General features: G+C 44.4%; 1 protein-coding gene across 1 annotated transcript; it reads right to left on the reverse strand.

Annotated features, from left to right (window-relative positions):
* Window positions 1-234: 234 nt before the first annotated feature.
* On the reverse strand, window positions 235-18,134 carry MSL3 (MSL complex subunit 3). The gene is made up of 13 exons (XM_030845207.3): window positions 17,973-18,134; window positions 16,664-16,746; window positions 16,166-16,261; window positions 15,731-15,831; window positions 14,844-14,929; window positions 14,176-14,298; window positions 13,208-13,368; window positions 12,276-12,434; window positions 10,491-10,753; window positions 9,714-9,823; window positions 5,808-5,907; window positions 5,363-5,447; window positions 235-2,781 (listed from the first exon to the last, which is right to left on the reverse strand). Exons 1-13 carry the CDS (start codon window positions 18,072-18,074, stop codon window positions 2,682-2,684), a joined length of 1,569 nt encoding a protein of 522 aa, XP_030701067.1. The 5' UTR covers window positions 18,075-18,134; the 3' UTR covers window positions 235-2,681.
* Between the last annotated feature and the right edge of the window lie 217 nt (window positions 18,135-18,351).

An 18,351-nucleotide genomic window follows, 5' to 3' on the forward strand; every position in this document is an offset into this window, starting at 1 on the left:
CCCACCAATGCCTTACTCATTCTCATCTTTCAATACCTAGCAGTTTTTGGTACCACAGTTGTCAGTAAATGTTCAGATAAACTTACCTTTGGCTAAATGTTAAAGGGCAGGGGCCACTGAGTTATTAAGAAAATAATGGCAAAACAGGGTAATTGCACTTGCTCAAATGTCTACAGAGTTGATAAAATAACCTAATGACAGACGTCAACTTTTGTAAAATGGTAAATTTTTCTTTTTTTGTATACACTGTACTATGAAATGCTTTACAATCTACTTCTGTTCGGAAATGTTTTTTTCCTTCTCACATGTTTTTTTCAAAGTCCTAGTACAACTGATATGACACACAAGTTATAGAAATACTTTCAATACATCTTTAAACAACTTAAAAGGAAGACATTAATCCAATGATGTGATACTTAACTGCAAGATTTGGCAGTTTAGGAAAGTAACTATAAAAATTGACAAAAAAAGGATAATGTTTAATTTTTATAAGGATGGTCTAGACATTTAAATTCATTTACTTTAAAGTTTTTAAATTTATTTTAATTTTTAAAAATTTATTCATTTTTGGCTGCGTTGGGTCTTCATTGCTGTGCGCGGGCTTTCTCTAGTTGTGGCGAGCGGGGGCTGCTCTTCGTTGCGGTGCACGGGCTTCTCGTTGTAGTGGCTTCTCTTGTTGTGGAGCACGGGCTCTAGGCAAGTGGGCTTCAGTAGTTGTGGCACACGGGCTCAGTAGTTGTGGTGCATGGGCCTAGTTGCTCCGCGGCATGTGGGATCTTCCCGGAACAGGGCTTGAATCCGTGTCCCCTGCACTGGCAGGCGGATTCTTAATCACTGCGCCACCAGGGAAGTCCAGTCTAGACATTTAAATCATTTTTTTAACTGATGAATTATTTGAAAAATTATTAGCAATATACAATAAAGGGATAATACTTTGAACAGTTATTTAAATCAAACCTAAGGTACAAATAATCAGCTTAAGGGAAGTTGTGATTAAGAACCTGGCAGTCCAGTGGTTAGGACTCTGCACTTCCACTGCAGGGGGCACACGTTTGATCCCTGGTCGGGGAACTAATATCCCGCATGCGCAAGCCACACACACACAGAAAAATGCTTTTAAGGGAAGAAAATAATTGTTCATTATTAGAAAATGCATTAATTGTAAACTCAAGATATATAACTATATAAATGTTCCAAGAGACAGTCTGTGTTCATTTCATTGGGGACATTGAACAAGTAGATTCTTAATAAAAGAAAAATTTTTTCTTTTCCAGGCTATGAATAATTACTGATTTAACTTTTTCAACAATTCAGAGCATACTGCAGGTGCACCAGATTTAAACAAGCATTGCATAAACCAAATGGAGATGAAACCTAGCACGAACCCAAATGCTACTCCAGGTTAGAAGCCAAAACCTGACGTTTGCTTAGCAACTATGTGCACTAAGATGACATTACTCGACTTCGAGGTTCTGATTCTCACGGGTCAGTGTATACAGAAGTCTCTTTGATGGAACCATTTAGAGAGTTTTGAAACTCCCTGTGGCTCTTGTCGTTCATGTCCAGTGATCTTTGGAAATTAAGGTCAACTAAACCGAGCTACGAGAAAATGCAGATGCTATGTTCAAGGCTTGTATGGTACTGGTATCCCTCAAACAGAGCTGGAACTTTCTAAAATATCCTGGGGAAAAGGGCAGGCATGTGAGAGACTTAGGTGAGGATTAGAAGGATGACTTCAGAGACCATCAGCTGGTAATGTTGGAAGAGGATAAATACGTTGGCCCCAAACCAGCGAGGAGCTATCCCAACTTCCAGTAACCACCTTCTAGTCAGGCAAAATCAAAGAAGGAAAGGAAAACAAAAGTCCTTAATAAAAAAGTCACAAAGGGAAAACAAAATAAAACACAAAAAAGTTATGAATCAAAGTTACCTTGCTGTTTTTCTACAATGAAGAAAGAGGACAAGACCAGAGTGAAAACTCTCTCTTGGTTCTTTCCAACAAGATGATTTATTTGAGATCACCCAAAATAACATCCTACAGAAAGGGAACTATAACATTACACAACCAAGTGTAGCTATAAAATCTCAAACATTCAGGCAATGCTTTATTTAGATCACCAAAAATAAGGTTTTATAGAAAAGGAACTGTAACAAGCAAATGTATAGCTGCAAATTTTCTTTTGCCATCAATATCAACCCCCTCTAAAATATTCCGGGACTACTTTTTAGTTTCCAAGCAAAACTAATGTTTTGTTGCTCAGCCTTATCACAGGAATGAAAACGGTTTGCAGAACAATTTTGTTTAATGCTAACAAATAACTAAAAAATGTGGTTATTGCTAACAAGTAACTCCATCTACTGAAACAGCCCAACCTACGCACACTTTCGTGAACATTTCACTGTGAACACAGCTGCTCTTTGCCCGCCGTCACAGATGACATGTACTGTGGCAAGGGTCACACGTTGGAGGCCGTTCAGGTACCTAGGAAGTAATCCTTAACAGAAATAACTACGGTAGGTAAGCAACTCAAACAAATGGGCCCGCCTCTGCCACACACCCCCAAGGCGAGTGTCGCATTCGCTCTGCCTGTAAGGAAGGCCCACCAACTCCCTAGTTCTTTATCGGGAACGGAGAGTGCAAAGCTAGATAGAGAAGCTGTTCTTCCAGAACCATCAAAACCTTAATAAATCGCCCTGGGGTTCTTCGTGCTGTAGTGCGCCTCACAGGCAGCAACATAGGCAGACTCTGGGAAAAAGTCATCATGGTATTCTGCTAAAAACCTGGAACAAGAAAACAAATAGCCTCTATGATCACCACAACAAAGGCCAAATACCAAGAAGCAAAATTTTAACTTCCAACCACTCTAACATTTCACTCTTTTCTGTATGAGATAGAAAAAAAAATAATGAATATAATCTTGATGTCTATATACTGGTTACTTTCATTGCACATATCCGGCTTCGACGTTAATGACTATTTCATTGGAATCCTTTCACTATCAAGTGTACAAACAGAAATAGAACATAAACTCCACTAGGTGGCAGTCTTGATTATATAATTACTTCTGTGCAAAAAGGCCTCGTGACTATTTCTACATTTTCCTCATTTCTTTATTTACTTATTTATATTTGGCTACGCCAGGTCTTAGTTGAGGCTCGCAGGATCTTTAGTTGTGGCATGCGGTTCCCTGACCAGGGATGGAACCCGGGCCCCCGGCATTGGGAGCATGGAGTCTTAGCCACTTGACCACGGAAGTCCCACATTTTCCTCTTTTAAAAACAAACTTTAGGGGCTTCCCTGGTGGCGCAGTGGTTGAGAGTCCGCCTGCCGATGCAGGGGACGCAGGTTCGTGCCCCGGTCCGGGAAGATCCCACATGCCGCAGAGCGGCTGGGCCCGTGAGCCATGGCCGATGGGCCTGCGCGTCCGGAGCCTGTGCTCTGCAATGGGAGAGGCCACAACAGTGAGAGGCCCGCGTACCGCAAAAAACAACAACAACAACAAAACTATAAAAAATCAATTATAAACTCAATAAATGTCACCTGAGAAATTCACAGTACTTACATGGCCTAAGTTAAATCAGAACTGAATGGTTTAATTAGTGAAGAGCATTTTGTGGCCCAATTTGCCATGCCAAAAGGTGCTGCAGTTCCACCAAAATAGGTAAGCAGCACTGGCTTACGCCTGACTATGGATGGATGTTAAAATGTAGCCACTCAAGAATCTGCAACACAGAGGTACTACCTTGACTCTGAAGTATCAAATATTTCACCATGAATGGCTAAAACATTCTCACACGGGCCACATTAGCTAGTAAGCTAAGTAATTAGCCCCTTGTTTGTTTCCCCTGCCTCTTCCCACCTGTCCAAATTCCTAAAAAGATAAGGATAAACCTCTGCAATACCTTCTTTAGTAAAAACCAAATCAAAATTCATTTGAGAGATAACTCTGTCTTCTTTGAGTGTACCCTTCCTACAGCAATTACTGATCCATTGATTCTCTAGTTAACGTCTTTGGATACATTTTCAAAACCCATTACAGCTGGCCCTTGAACAAGGTGTGGGTCAGGGGCGCCGACCCCCTACACAGTTGAAAATCCCTGTATAACTTACAGCTGGGCCCTCCATAGCCACTGTTCTTCCAAATTCCTAGACTCAACCAACCGCATGGGCCATGTAGTACTACACAGTATTTACCATTTTAAAAATCTGCATATAAGTCGATCTGTGCAGTTCAAACCCATGTTGTTCAAGGGCCAACCGTACTATATTTATTTGTAAATCTTTCTGAGTTACCTTCTAAAACCCTAATTTCTATTTCGTATTGCGCATAACTCAAAATCAGCAGCCTCTCCTATGCTAACTTGCAGCTGTCTCATTTTGGCATTATTTGATTTCAGCTTAACGAAATGTTGAAGCCAAACAGAGCTGTGGCTTTTTTTGAGGGGGAGGCTGGAGGGGAAGAGAGCGTTTTTGAAACTTGTTTCTAATAAAATGTTATAAAGTCTAATTCCACTTATTGGATACTTTATTCAAAATACCCACACAAATATCTTTTAAAAACTCCAAGACCCATTTCTCTGGCTGGAGTGGTCTCCACTCTGGTAAATCCTACTTGATTAGCTCTTGCAGGTTGGGGACTAAATACAAGGAAAAGGTACCCCCTTAAAGAGAATCAAGAAACAGGTCAGGGAGATGTGACAAGCTGGGTGAGGCAGAGTGACAACCAGCCTTGAACGCCAAGAGGAACTGGTCAATAGACATCTGGGTGGGAGAGTTAGGCCACAGGCATAATGGAGCCTGGGGTCCACAGCCCCAGATGCGGGGGAGGGGAGAGAGCCTCGGGACAAATGATCTGACGCTAATAAAATGACTGGCTCTGTCAGGTGAAGGAAACAATACCTTTCTCCGAACTCACAAACTATCAGCACATTTATCTTAACTCCAAAACAGACACCAAAATCAGACCTGTAAATTTAAGTTAGTTTATATACATGCAACAAAGAAAAGTCACATACTTAGGGTACTCCTGAATAAAATACATAGAATTAAATTATTATCAACCTCAATCACTTCTTTAGAAAATTAATTTTCTATTCACATGGTTATCCAACTGGATTCTTCTAGTGACACCAAAAAATTTTACCTCCGTACATTGAATACCCTTCACTTAGAAACCAGATAAACTATGAAAAAAATAGCCCCAAACCCCCATGTTACAATTACTGTTAGAACCAACCATACTTGGGTAATACTGCTACCATTTAAAATACCACAGAGCTAGCATCCACATCTGCTGAAGACAAGTTCAGAAAAGTCATATATAAGGTGGCAGAGTAAGTTTTGACAAACTAATAACAATACCTCAGAAAGAGATCAAAGTGCTTCAGTAAAGCCTTCAGATTCTTCTCAGAAAAGGACATCTTTCCAAGGATTTCTGGAAGTTTCACTGCATTAAAAATAAAAGCAAAACCATTTACAATCAATCGGCAGAATCTGGCGATGAGTAGGACACACTCAGGGATCCTCTGGCGCCCCATGTGTCTTTATTTGAATTGAAATTAACATCTACGTTGCCGAGCAACACCAAAACTCTTACTGAACACAAAAACAGAGTAGTAGTACAAACATTACAAACACAATTTTTATGAAATTTAAGATTCTTTCAGTGTTTTTTTTTTTGAGATCAACATTTAATGATTTTTCTTAGACGCCAAAATTACCACAAGAGGTACATAAGTTTATAAGTGTTAAAATCAAAAAAGAAAATAAAAAGGGCAAGAAGAAAGCAGGGACCAGGATTTCTTACCGAACAATCGCAGCAAGTGTTGCGCCCCATAAATGTAAGAGGGTGGAGGTGGCTGGTCACCTGGCGGGTAACTGTCGGGTACAAGTTTCCAGGAGAGGACCTGGGAAAAGCAGATTGAATGCTTTGTTGTTATATCTTAACACTCCACTACCAACAGATCTGAACATTTGGAATCCCGGCAGAAACACATACACATTGACATTCTCAGGCCAGCAGAAAGACATCACCCATCAAGTGTCACATTTCCACACCCAAGCTTCCCATCCCTCTGGCACCTCTGGAGCTGCCTCACAGCTGGATCAGAAAATGGGAGGAAACCAAATGTGGAACAAAACAATGACAAGAAACCAATGTGGAGGTTCTGAAGCCATCCCACCTTCCTTGGCAACATGGAGACACTTCTAACCACCTAAAAATTATGACAAATTGTATGACGATGAAAAAAATATGCCACTCGGGCTTCCCTGGTGGCGCAGTGGTGAAGAATCCACCTGCCTATGCAGGGGACACGGGTTCGAGCCCTGGTCCAGGAAGATCCCACATGCCACGGAGCAACTAAGCCCCTGTGCCACAACTACTGAGCCTGCGCTCTAGAGCCCACGAGCCACAACTACTGAGCCCACGTGCCACAACTACTGAGGCCCGCGCACCTAGAGTCCATGCTCTGCAACAAGAGAAGCCACCACAATGAGAAGCCCATGCACCGCAACGAAGAGTAGCCCCCGCTCGCTGCAACTAGAGAAAGCCCGCGTGCAGCAACGAAGACCCAACACTGCCAAAAATAAATAAATTTTAAAAAAATGCCACTATATCAAATAACACAAACTTATAAAATTAAATAAAATGAGGAAGGAAGACTTAAAATTAGATTAGGGAAATATTTTATTTTCTAATTTTCAATAGCTACTACCTGTAAATTAGCTGTAACTGTTTTGGGCATTTTGCCCCTTTTCCTTTACTGAAAATTCTGCTTTTTAGACAGTGAAGCAATAAAAAGTGATCCAAAGATGTTTTGAGTAATGATGTTACCATTGTTTCAAGGTTGTCTAATTTTCTGCTATGTTAGATTCACTTTGGAACCTAATTTCATCCATTGAATCAAGTGAAAATAGACTTCAACCCTGGTAACTGATTTCTTTTCCTTCGCTTTGAATTTCAGAACTGTGGGTGGATTTGGGGCTTTTGTTAAAGTAAGAGTTGAATTTCAAAACTCTCTGATGAGCTTCCACAGAAATACTTCAGCAAATTATAGAACACTTCTCCTGAGTTGCTGTTTTGCTTTTTGAGATCTGTCAAGTTTAATCTGGAAATAGTAGCGTCAAAGGAAACCCTCTACAAGACCAAGCAGAAGGATGCCAAAACGACCCGAGAAAGGCTGATGATGTAGTCAATTTAATCAAATGAAATCGTAGAAGTTAACAAGTACCACCACGGTTCCATATGACTCCATGCAGAATGTCTGGGCTTCAGCCCTTGCCTCACTGACCCCACCCTTCTGTGCTGTACAAGGCTCAGGGTAGGAGTAAGTTTCAGCACCTTTACACTATCCCCAGCACCTAACCCCGTGGTGCACACAGCTGAAGCTCGGGAACTGTTTTCGACAATGATACTCAAAGTGAACATCGGGGAGTCTGAGATCACTGGAGGCATGAAGTGCACGTGTGCAAAAGCAGCTCATCTGGTTAGTTAGCAAGCCAGTCTACCTCACTCAATTTTGCATCTCAGTGCAGTGAATCATCTCCTATTTATCAAAGATGCATTATGGGGGAAAATAACAGGTTTTTAGTGGAGGATTCTTAACTGGGGTGTGCACGGGAACCACCTGTGATCTCAAGCAGGAATGTGAGTCCAGACCCTCCGCATGTGGTGGGGCAGTGAACGTCATTGGGAGAGTGAGTCTCAGGTGGTCAGGATGCAGAGCCCTGGGGAAAACATACTCCAGTATAGGCACTTATGGAGGGGGAATGCACTAAGGTCTCACGAATCATTGAGAGTCTGCCCAACTCCAACGCATTGACTAGAAATCCTTTTTCACTAGAGCTTACAGCTCTACCTATAACCACTAGATGGCGGCCTTGCACCAGTGACCAGATAGGGAATGGCCGTGCCTCAATATTCAGATGTCTTCTAGAAGAAACATGATTCCCCATAAATAATAACACTTGCAGGGCCCTCTTGTCTGAAAAATGGAAAATCAGGGACTGCTTGCACTAGGAATTTCCTAAATCTTCCCTCAACATCACTGTAACACAAATTGAGTTTTCTAGCAGGGGTCGGCCAACTTACAGCCCTTGGGCCAAATCCAACCCCCATGTGCTAAGAACGGTTTCGTTTTTTTTTTTTTTTTGCAGTACGCGGGCCTCTCACTGCTGTGGCCTCTCCCGCTGCGGAGCACAGGCTCCGGACGCGCAGGCCCAGCGGCTATGGCCTGCGGGCCCAGCCGCGTCCCCTGCATTGGCAGGCGAACTCCCAACCACTGCGCCACCAGGGAAGCCCCACGGTTACGTTTTTAATGGTTTTTAAAAAATCAAATGAATAATACTTCACGACATATGAAAGTCATATGAAATTCAATTACTAGCGTGCGTGAATGAATTTTGGAGGGACACTGCACACTCATTCATTTGTGAACTTTCCATACTGTTTTCACGCTGGTGCACAACCCTGAAGATATTTACAATCTGACCCTGTATAAGAAAAGTTTGCCGACCCCTGTCATCAAATATTCTTTCTAGTAAAGCCATCCTTCCCTATGCACAGAAACAAGAAAAATCCCACTTCCTAGGTGAGATTCACAGAATACCCCAGTGGGCTAAGACATCTCCCGAACTCCTGAAACACTCACTACCTACCTCAGTTAACTGGCCTTAAAAATAGTTTTAAATTCAAGTTTTCCCATCCATAAAATGGAACTCTGGTGGTGAGGCTATTCTCAAGAACTCGAGGTAATTTAGGTCAAGCGCCTGGCACAATGCGGGCATATAGCATGCCCTCAAAGGGATGATGATAATACTACTGTTGAGGATGGTTTTTAAAAAATATTTATTTATTTCATTTATTTTATTTATTTTTCTCCACGTTGGGTCTTCGTTGCTGCGCACGGGCTTTCTCTAGTTGCGGCGAGCGGGGGCTGCTCTTCTGTTGCGGTGCGCGGGCTTCTCATTGTGGCTTCTCTTGTTGCAGAGCGTGGGCTCTAGGCACGCAGGCTTCAGTAGTTGCAGCACGCAGGCTCAGTAGTTGTGGCTCACGAGCTCTAGAGCGCAGGCTCAGTAGTTGTGGCGCACGGGCTTAGTGGCTCCGCGGCATGTGGGATCTTCCCGGCCCAGGGCTCGAACCCGTGTCCCCTGCATTGGCAGGCGGATTCTTAACCACTGTGCCACCAGGGAAGTCCCGAGGATGGGTTTCTTATTTTTAAATGATTGAGAAAATGCCCAAAGTGGAATATTTCATAACATACAAAAATTATCTGATATTCCAATTTCAGCATCCATGAATAAAGTTTCATTGGACCGCAGCACACTCATTCATTCAGAGTGCCTGTGGATGCTTCGGGGGTGGGTAGGCTCAACAGCAACTGTGTGGCCCACAAGGTTTAAAATATTTATTTTCTGTCCTTTTGCAGAAAAGATGTGCTGATAACTGTTCCATAAAATGAAAATCCTCACACTTCAATACTTGTACTTATTTGAAATAAAAGATGAATGTTAAGTGTAGGGCTGGAGTCCTAACCATTGTCTCATTTTAGAAACCACAAATACGTTACAATCATATGAACAATTCTATTACTATCCGCAGCAAGAGTAACATAATGCTTCTTCTAAGAAAACCCAACTTCCTCCTGCAGGATTTAAGAAACCACAGAAGGAAGGACTCACTGGGGATGAACAGCAGGCACTAACTCTTTACCTCATTTATTTCATTAGTTCTTCTGCCTTCAAAGCCAGCAAACACCGCACTCCCTTCCTTGCTAGGGGTCAGAGGAACGGGTGAGGATGATCTGCTATGAACGGGTGTCTCTTCAAAAGGAAAAGATGTCAATTATTCACTTGTAAATCACACAGTTACTGAATTAAAGATTGCTGGAAGACCTTTACAAGCAGCAGAGACGTTATTAATCTTTAACAATAAGACTTCCCTATTAAAGACAATACCTGGAACATTATTTGGCGGAAAAAAGCAAAGCAAAGGAATCAAGTACTGAGATATGCTATGTGATGAACCTTGAAAACATTATGTTAAGTGAAAGAAGCCGCAAACAGAAGGCCACATATAGTACGATTCTACTGATATGAACACACGCCCAGCAGAGGCAAATCCATAGGGACCGGAAGTAACTATCGGTTGCCCAGTACCGGCAGATTAGGGCTGAGGGGAGGGGCTGCTACCAGACTTGCGGGCCAGTTCTAACCGGTCAGCGCCAAGGATCCACGCTGCGGAGCTGAAGGCGTGGGGCTCCCTTCTCCTAGCTATAGCTGAGGGTAGGTTAGGGACAATGCCTCATGAGCCTCAGGCGGGCCGAACTCCGGAGTCAAATTCCCAGAGCTGAGCAGGCGAATCTGGATGTGACCCTGTGCTCGTCCTGTTCTCCCCCAGCACCTCCTGCCGGCTGCAGTCGTTTCAGGAGCACGAAGTGCAACATCGGCTCTCCCCGGCGGAGCCTTCCTGCACGGGGAGTGGACCTACTCTTTTCCAGGTGCAGGAACAACTTGGGCATGCTGGCAGACGCGTCCTGCTGCCGGCGCTTGGGCTGAGGCGAGGCGCTGCTCTCCGACAGCCGGTCGCAATTAGCGGAGTGGCGTGTGGACCGCCTCAGAGACTGCAAGGCTTCCGGCTCGGCTTTGCGCCTTTTGGGGGTGGCTGGCTCGCCTGTGGTTGGCTGACTCTCTGCGGACTGTGGTGTGGATGGATTCAACAAAGGTGGGCTTGGAGAGAGCTCCTCTGGGTTCCTGCGGAAGACAGGGGAGAACGTCACACGTGCCTGGCCCACAGAATCTCTGTAAAACCTGGAGGGGTTCTTCAACGTCTTCTTTCACACAGTAAACACACCCTCCACTCCACTCCAGGAGGCTTAGAAACTTTCACTTCCAGATGTGCCAAAACGAATATTTTCTTCAAAAGTAACTAAACCTATTAAATCATTTTAACCCTTTAAATAATTTCTCAAGGCACACTGGCATTAAAGATTGTGATGCCCTTTTATACTTGTTTTAGATCAGTGGTTCTCAACTGGGAGTGATTCCACTCTGCCAGGGGACACTGACACCTTCTGGAGACAGTTTTGATTGTCACAACTGGGAAAGTGCCATTGGGATCTAATGGGTGGAGCCGAGGGATGCTGCCCAACTTCCTACAATGCACAGGACGGTCCCACCACAAAAGATGATACAGTTCAAAACATCAGTAGAGCCAAGGTTGAGAAACCCTGGTGGAGAGAATAATACCACATTATCTCATCACAGTGTAACTACTGGTAAGATTAGAAACGCCATAAACATCGGCCAAATTTTGTGGCAACACACGGTCCACCCCAGACACTAGGAACCTCGAGGTTTGGAGGAGGGCATGGGGACATCAACACAGGTCCCCAGTGAGTCACACAGGCCTCTCAAATGGGGTGGAACCAATGGGGAAGGAAGGCAGGCTGAGAAGAGACGGTCATGAGGCAGACAACCAGGAGACAGGACCCGGAAGGAAAGGGATGGGGTGGGAGGAAATGTGGCCGACACATGGCACACCAAGTGGGAGGCTGTCAGTGCCCCTTGGGAGCAGAGGGAGGTGGGAGACAAAGGCAGATGGTAAACAGGCAAGAGATGGATGAGTGGAAATCATGAGAACAGACCACTCTGAGGAAGACAGGCCTCGGGGGAGAGGGAAGTAGCTTACACAGATGTAGGCATAGACTCAGGCTGGGAGACTTTCAACCCCGCCAAAGAAAATATATTTGGAAATGCTTGGCCACTGAGGGAAGAAAGTGGTGACACAGCAGACCGGGAAGGAAACTAACCTTACCTGAAGGGCAAAGGTGGCCAGCCCTTTATGAACGTCCTCATTTAATAACTACCTACAGAAGCAAATGTTCTTTCCATCGTACAGAGGCAAAAGCAAGAGGCTCAGAAGACACCTCCCCAAGCCACACAACCTATACGCGAGGGAGCCAAATTCAAACCCACATCTACCTTTCTCAGGCCGTGCTCTCTTCACCCAACTGTCTTTGGAAAGCACAGGATGGCTACACAAGAGCCAACTTCTCTACACTGAAATCTTCACTTGGTAAAACCTTTTAGAGCCATTTGCAAGTGAATGACGACTTAGCTTACCCAGGAAAAAAGAAAACCACCAGTATGGGCGCTTTGCAATTTACTCCCTCCTCCAAACGTGTTGGCCCCATAGCATCCAATGGAAATCTTCAAAAACAGATTTAGCTATTTCATTGATGATATCTGATGGTTGAACCGCAAGTTAACTTACCTATTAGTGTTTGTGGTACTTTCCTTAATCGGAAGAAAAAATTTGGACGAAGTCACCTTTTTATACTGAACTTGTTCATATGGATAAAGCAAAACCAATGGGAGAGTGTAATCAAAGGTTATTCTTAATCCATCCACCATCTCCTTACAAAGGTCAACGCTGCGAGGATTAAAGAGATTAGAGATGCAATAAAAGAACTTTCCAAAATGTCACAATGAAATTGCACATTTTAAGAAGGAAGAGTTTTAAATGCTATATACTATACCTATGTGTGTAAAAAATAAAGTTAGCCTGTAGATGCTAATAATAAAGAATTAAATGGGAACACAGATCTATAATATAAAGTGCAATAAGTAATTTTACCTTACCACACTGAACACAAATGAATATGCCCAGTGCCACACAAGGCGCCCAAGCAGTCTGTGCTGCAGAAGGTGGACAGACCCCAATCACCAGGAGCTGAAGGGGGCGGTCCTGATGAACTAACACACCTGTTTAAACTTGAACAATCTACGTGTCTGATTCTACTCCTGCTGGCTCATGTGCCCAAGGCAAGCTATAAGGACAATTACTCAGACTAGGATAAAGACCTGTTTGTAAACAAGCCTCGATAAAATTCTCATCCCCCATTCTGGTTCTTCTCAAGGAAGAAAAAGAGTTATCTCCCTAAATTACATCATTGAAAAAAACTCCAGGTGTTGAGGCACTGCATATACTCAATGGATCCACACCACATACCTAAGGAGTTACTGAACATTCCGAAAAAGGGACAATATTTTGAAATTAAACTGGTTATTATGTGAATCATCAAGTGCTATAGTAAATGAATTCATAATAACTGAAACAGAGACATGTTACTTGTTCTAAATGGAAGTCACTTCTCTAATACCCGAAGCGAACCATGAAACGCCAACCATCCCTCCCCTACTTACTTCTTTTCTGCTGGGATATAATGCACATTCATGTTGGCATGTGGCATAGCGTGATGGTGGCGAGGCCTCTCATTGGCTGAAAAGGCTGCATTGATAGCAAAATGCTTCACGTATGATTCCAAAATAGTTATGATGTTGGTCTGGCATGGAAGTTTCACTAACTGTTAACAAAAATATAAACATCTGATGTATACATCCCATTGTATAAACGATACATTCCAAGAAACAGTGGTCTTGTCTACATCTTTTTTTCTTTTTTTTTTTTTTTTGCGGTACGCGGGCCTCTCACTGCTGTGGCCTCTGCCGTTGCGGAGCACAGGCTCCGGACGCGCAGGCTCAGCGGCCATCATGGCTCACGGGCCCAGCCGCTCCGCGGCATGTGGGATCTTCCCGAACCGGCGCAGGAACCCGTGTCCCGTGCCGATATCGGCAGGCGGACTCTCAACCACTGCGCCACCAGGGAAGCCCTCTACATCATTTTTGAAGCTCAAAAATAAAGCCAATTGTGTTTGAAGATAATTTTTTAAGCAAATGTGCTTTGAAGCTCTTTGACGTTTTTCTTCTACTGATCATATCCCCATGTAGATTATAGTAATAATTTTTAAAATAAATGCAAGCAGTGATTCTCAGCTTAGTGATCCATTAGAACCACCTGCGGAGCCTCTAAGATATCCACAGCTGCCACCCCCAACACCAAGAATCAATTTCACCTTGACCTCTTGGTTGAAGCCCAGGCATCAGGACTTTGCGAAGCTCCCTAGAAGATTCTAATGGGCAGCCAGGGCTGGAAAAGACTGCACACTTTCATCAGCAGAACAGTACTGTCAGAGAAGTTTAAAACCCGACTCAGTACAAAACTTAAAATATGAATTTCATTCCTCCAAGGTTCTCAACTTTTTAAGATTGCAAAATACAGCTAAATGAAAGCTCTATTACAGATCCATGTTTTATATGTTATCCCTGTATACCCGTTTCCTCCTGTTGATATAGTAACAATCGTCCTCAAGCTTCTTCTTCAGAACTTCAGGGATTTCTATAGTTATTGTTCTTTCTTCCATTTCCTTTTTTGCATGCAGCTCCGGTTCTTCCTTCTGCAATATCACAATTCCATTTTTAGCTACCTAAAACAGAGAGTCTATATCCAAAGAAGGACTAACATAAGGACAGCCTACAATGAAACAAACCCAGTTAATCTTCGACATTTACACCAGTAATGATGCCAAGTGTTCTAATGAAAAGTATATTAAAAGCCAAAAGTTAACTTGTTTTAGGCCACTAACCACACTGCAAATGATTATTTTGCTTCTTCCCAACTTAACTTTACCAGTGGGATTCATGTTAACTTTGTAGACAGGCAAACAGAATATGCCAAACTCTGATACTTAATCGGCATTATAAAAAGTTCACACTTTCACTGGAAAGAAAGAGGTAACTATGATTTGTGAAAACCCTTTATGGGTATGAAGAGCCATGGAGAGGTTCTTACAGTAACTATAAGTAAGGGTTAAGGGCTATTTCCCCTTATATATGAAGTACAATTTTATAATATTTGGTTAAAAAAAACATTTCACAACTAGAAATTTACCACTAAAATATATGCCAAAGACAAAGAGTTTTTACAATAAAAACTTTATACCACTTCAGTCTTTTCTTCAATATCACTTTCTTCACTTATTTCTTCATCCTTTTCTTCACTACTGTCATCAGAGGAACTGCTTATTGCTAGGTAAAACAAAAAACACCAGGCAAACCTGCATTATACACTTCCCTAACCCTTATGTTTACAATTCTTTAAGGTGGCATGCATGTCCTACTGCTGGTAATAATAAACTACTATCCTGCATAAATTTTTTTGTTTGTTTGTTTGTTTGTTTTTTGTGGTACGCGGGCCTCTCACTGTTGTGGCCTCTCCCGTTGCGGAGCCGAGGCTCCGGACGCGCAGACTCAGCAGCCATGGCTCACGGGCGCAGCTGCTCCGCAGCATGTAGGATCTTCCTGGACCGGGGCATGAACCCGTGTCCCCTGCATCGGCAGGCGGACTCTCAACCACTCTGCCACCAGGGAAGCCCTATCCTGCATAAATTTTAAACGCTGAACACAATTACTGTACCTTTCAGAATAGAAATTTATTTTGAAAAAATATAACACCAATTTCAAGGGAATGCAAAAACCACACAGGTAAATGATCTGCAAGTGTTCAGTCACCTAGGACCCTATGGTTCCCTGGAGCATTCATAAGTGGAGCAATGTACCAAGAAGAAAACATGAGAATGCACCTCTGAGGGGTCCATATAAAGACACTGGCTGAGAAGGCAGTGGTCATGTGCAAGACTGATGAAGTCTAATTAGAAACTTATTGACTGCTACTTTAATTGTTACCAACAAAAGGGGCAAATGTTTTATGTAATGAGCTTAAAATGTTTCCCTGTCTGTAATTCGAATGAATCTTCCCCCTCAATCCTGCGGTATAAAAGAACTAGGTAAAACTCCTTTTAACCAGAGAAAATGAGTCAAGCCACTCACAGTTTTCAACATTTTCATCTTTTTCTTCAGCAGGGAGGCTTTTTAAGACAGAGTCCACACCAGGCAACCTGCAGCGCTTCCTCTTTCTTCCTGTGCTTCTCCTGAAACAAACACAACTGAAATGCTGACGATGACTGATATTGGTCTTGAGAAAAAAACCAAAACACAATAACAGTAATTCTTAAGTGCCTAAGATATAATTAAACTTTAAAACAGAACTGGTAACCTCCACTTCAGAATACTACACAATAACCTCTCTGAAAGCACAGCAGTTATTTCGAATACAATAGAAACACTATTCGCTAACACACTTTAAAAATGTAAAATTACTTAAGAAACCATGTTTACCAGATTTTAGAACTTTTATTCCATAAAAATTCTAAACACTAAAAGAAAACACACTGAGTAACATTTACAGGCTCTTTGTATTCTTACAGGCGAGCTACAGCTTTCCTTGCCAATTTACGCTGTAATCTCCGATTTTCATCGGTGTCACGAAGGACATGATCTTCAGCTGCCCATCTATCCCAGCTAATCAAACAAAAAAGGAAAAGAATGTAAAATTCATTATTTTAGTTTGATATGAAACAAATGTTAAAAGCACCTCACAGGAATAGATGTGTCTCAGAATTACGTACATTTTAGAAAACTATTTAAATATTTTAAAATCACAAAAAAGACGTAAATAAACTGAAAACGGAACTCATTCAGACACAGAAGCAACTGGGGTTTCCAAAATTACCCATAGAGAATCCAAATATAATCGACTTAGAAATAATCATTCTTCAGAGTAGGCAAGGTTTGATTTTTTTAAAAAAGCAAAAACAGGAAATGAAACTTTCCTAGGAGTGTCTCTAGAACTTAACAAAGAAGTTTGCAATGTTCCTGTGCAGAGGTGATCAATTTTCAGGCCGGTTTAACAAGTACACTCACCTTCTGTTCCAACCATTAAAATGGATCAGATATTCTGGGATCTTTCTGCCTTTTTCGTCTTTCCCAACAATAACATCGACAATCTGAAACCAGGAAATATCGTCCACAAACGATAGAGCATAGAGAATATTAGAAGCTGAATCAGAAAAACTAAATCATAGACCTTTTCGTAAAAGAAAAGAAAGCATTCTCTCCTTTTTTAGACAGAGAGCTGGACTGAAACATTTTTCCTTTCAATTCCATTTTTTTTTCTGAGTGGATGCCTCAAAATAGGAAGCATCCCTCCAACCACCCCGATTGGTCTCTGAGTGTGAGAACGGGTGCAGCTTCCGAAACCACTGGCCGGCCGAACTGTCACTAACTAAAAAGGGTACAGGCTAGACAAGCGAGCTGCAGCCGAGAGACCTTTGGGAGTTGTAGTCTCCTGGGCTCCGCTGCGTCCAGGTCCAGTTCGGCTCGCAGCTTAACGCCATCCCTCCCAACGGTGTCCCCTGGAAAACGCCTGGGGCAAATGATGGGGCGTGTCACCCTTGGGGAGACTCAAGGCGGGGAGGGAGGAAGCACAGCAAACAGAACACTGAGACGGGGGCAGCGGGGGTAAAGTCCGAAAGTAAAATGTAGAGCCCGGAAGGCTTGGGCAATCCCCCAAAGGGCAGCACCTCCCAGACACACCTGGGGCCCGGGGCTAGTCCCCAACTCCCGGAGTGCGAGGCCAACTCCCTCTGGCCGTTCAGACCTTAGTTGCTGCAGATGTGGCTCAACGTCCCCCGAGCCCCGGAGACTTAGGCGGACAGGCACGGGGCGCGACACGGAGATTGAAAACCTAAATGCTGCAAGGCCCCGAAGGACTATGACAGCCGGGCAACCTTGCCCTCGGGGTGGGGGTCGCGGCCTACGGGAGGGGGCGAGCCTAGACACGACTGGGAGCCCACGCGGCACTAGCTCGCACAGAATGAGGGGCTAAACGCAAGGCAGAAGCTGTGTGCCAGCGATCTCCTGGACAGGCGGACCCCGCTGCCAGCTCCCCGGCCTAAGACTTCGCACACCATATTCCGAGGGCGCCAGTACACCCCAGGCACCGGACGGAAGCGGAAGCGGAAGCGCCCGGGCCCAGGCTCCCCAGCGCGGTGTTCTGAGAGCGCCCCCTGTCGCCCGTGTGGCGCCGCGCAGGCCGAGGAGCCGCGAGCAGGGAGCACCCGGGCCCCGCCACTTCCCCCGCTCCGCGGCGCCGTCCACACCCGCATCCGCATTCGCCTCCCGTCCCGGGGTCCCCGTCCCGCGCCTCCTCCCTGTCCCTCCGCGGCGGCACCTTGGCATCGTACAGCACTCGCGCCTTGGTGGGGTCAGGCTCGAAGCACAGCACTTTCTCCCCTGAGTGGAATTTAAATTTCATGCCCTCGCTCGCGCTCATTTGCTCATCGTGGCGGAGGGCGAGGCTCCGGGGCGGGAGGAGCGCGCGCGGTGGGGGAGGGGAGTGGGGGCGGGGAGGTGGCGCGCTTCTGCTGGGGTGGTGGGGAAGGAGCGGGGACTGGCGGAGGCTGCGACCGGCCCGCCCTCGGCTCCGCCTCTGCCCGCCTCGCGCCACTGCCGGACCTCGGAGCAGCCGGGCGCGCGCGCTCCCGATCGAGCGCGCCCCTGCGAGTCCCCGCTGGGCTGCGAGTGGGGAGCCCGCGGCCGAGGTCCGCCCG

The sequence above is a fragment of the Globicephala melas genome, chromosome X, assembly GCF_963455315.2.
Source record: "Globicephala melas chromosome X, mGloMel1.2, whole genome shotgun sequence".
NCBI lineage: Eukaryota > Metazoa > Chordata > Mammalia > Artiodactyla > Delphinidae > Globicephala > Globicephala melas.

What these genes read in the sequence shown, in the direction of transcription:
- MSL3 (XM_030845207.3), bottom strand. Translation starts at nt 18,074, where the DNA reads ATGAGCGCGAGCGAGGGCATGAAATTTAAATTCCACTCAGGGGAGAAA. An exon ending in TTGAAGAAAAGACTGAAGTG is followed by an intron (nt 14,299 to 14,843) that starts GTATAAAGTTTT and finishes GTGATATTGCAG; the next exon opens with AAGGAAGAACCGGAGCTGCA. An exon ending in GTTCCTGCACCTGGAAAAGA is followed by an intron (nt 9,824 to 10,490) that starts GTAGGTCCACTC and finishes TTCCTTTTGAAG; the next exon opens with AGACACCCGTTCATAGCAGA.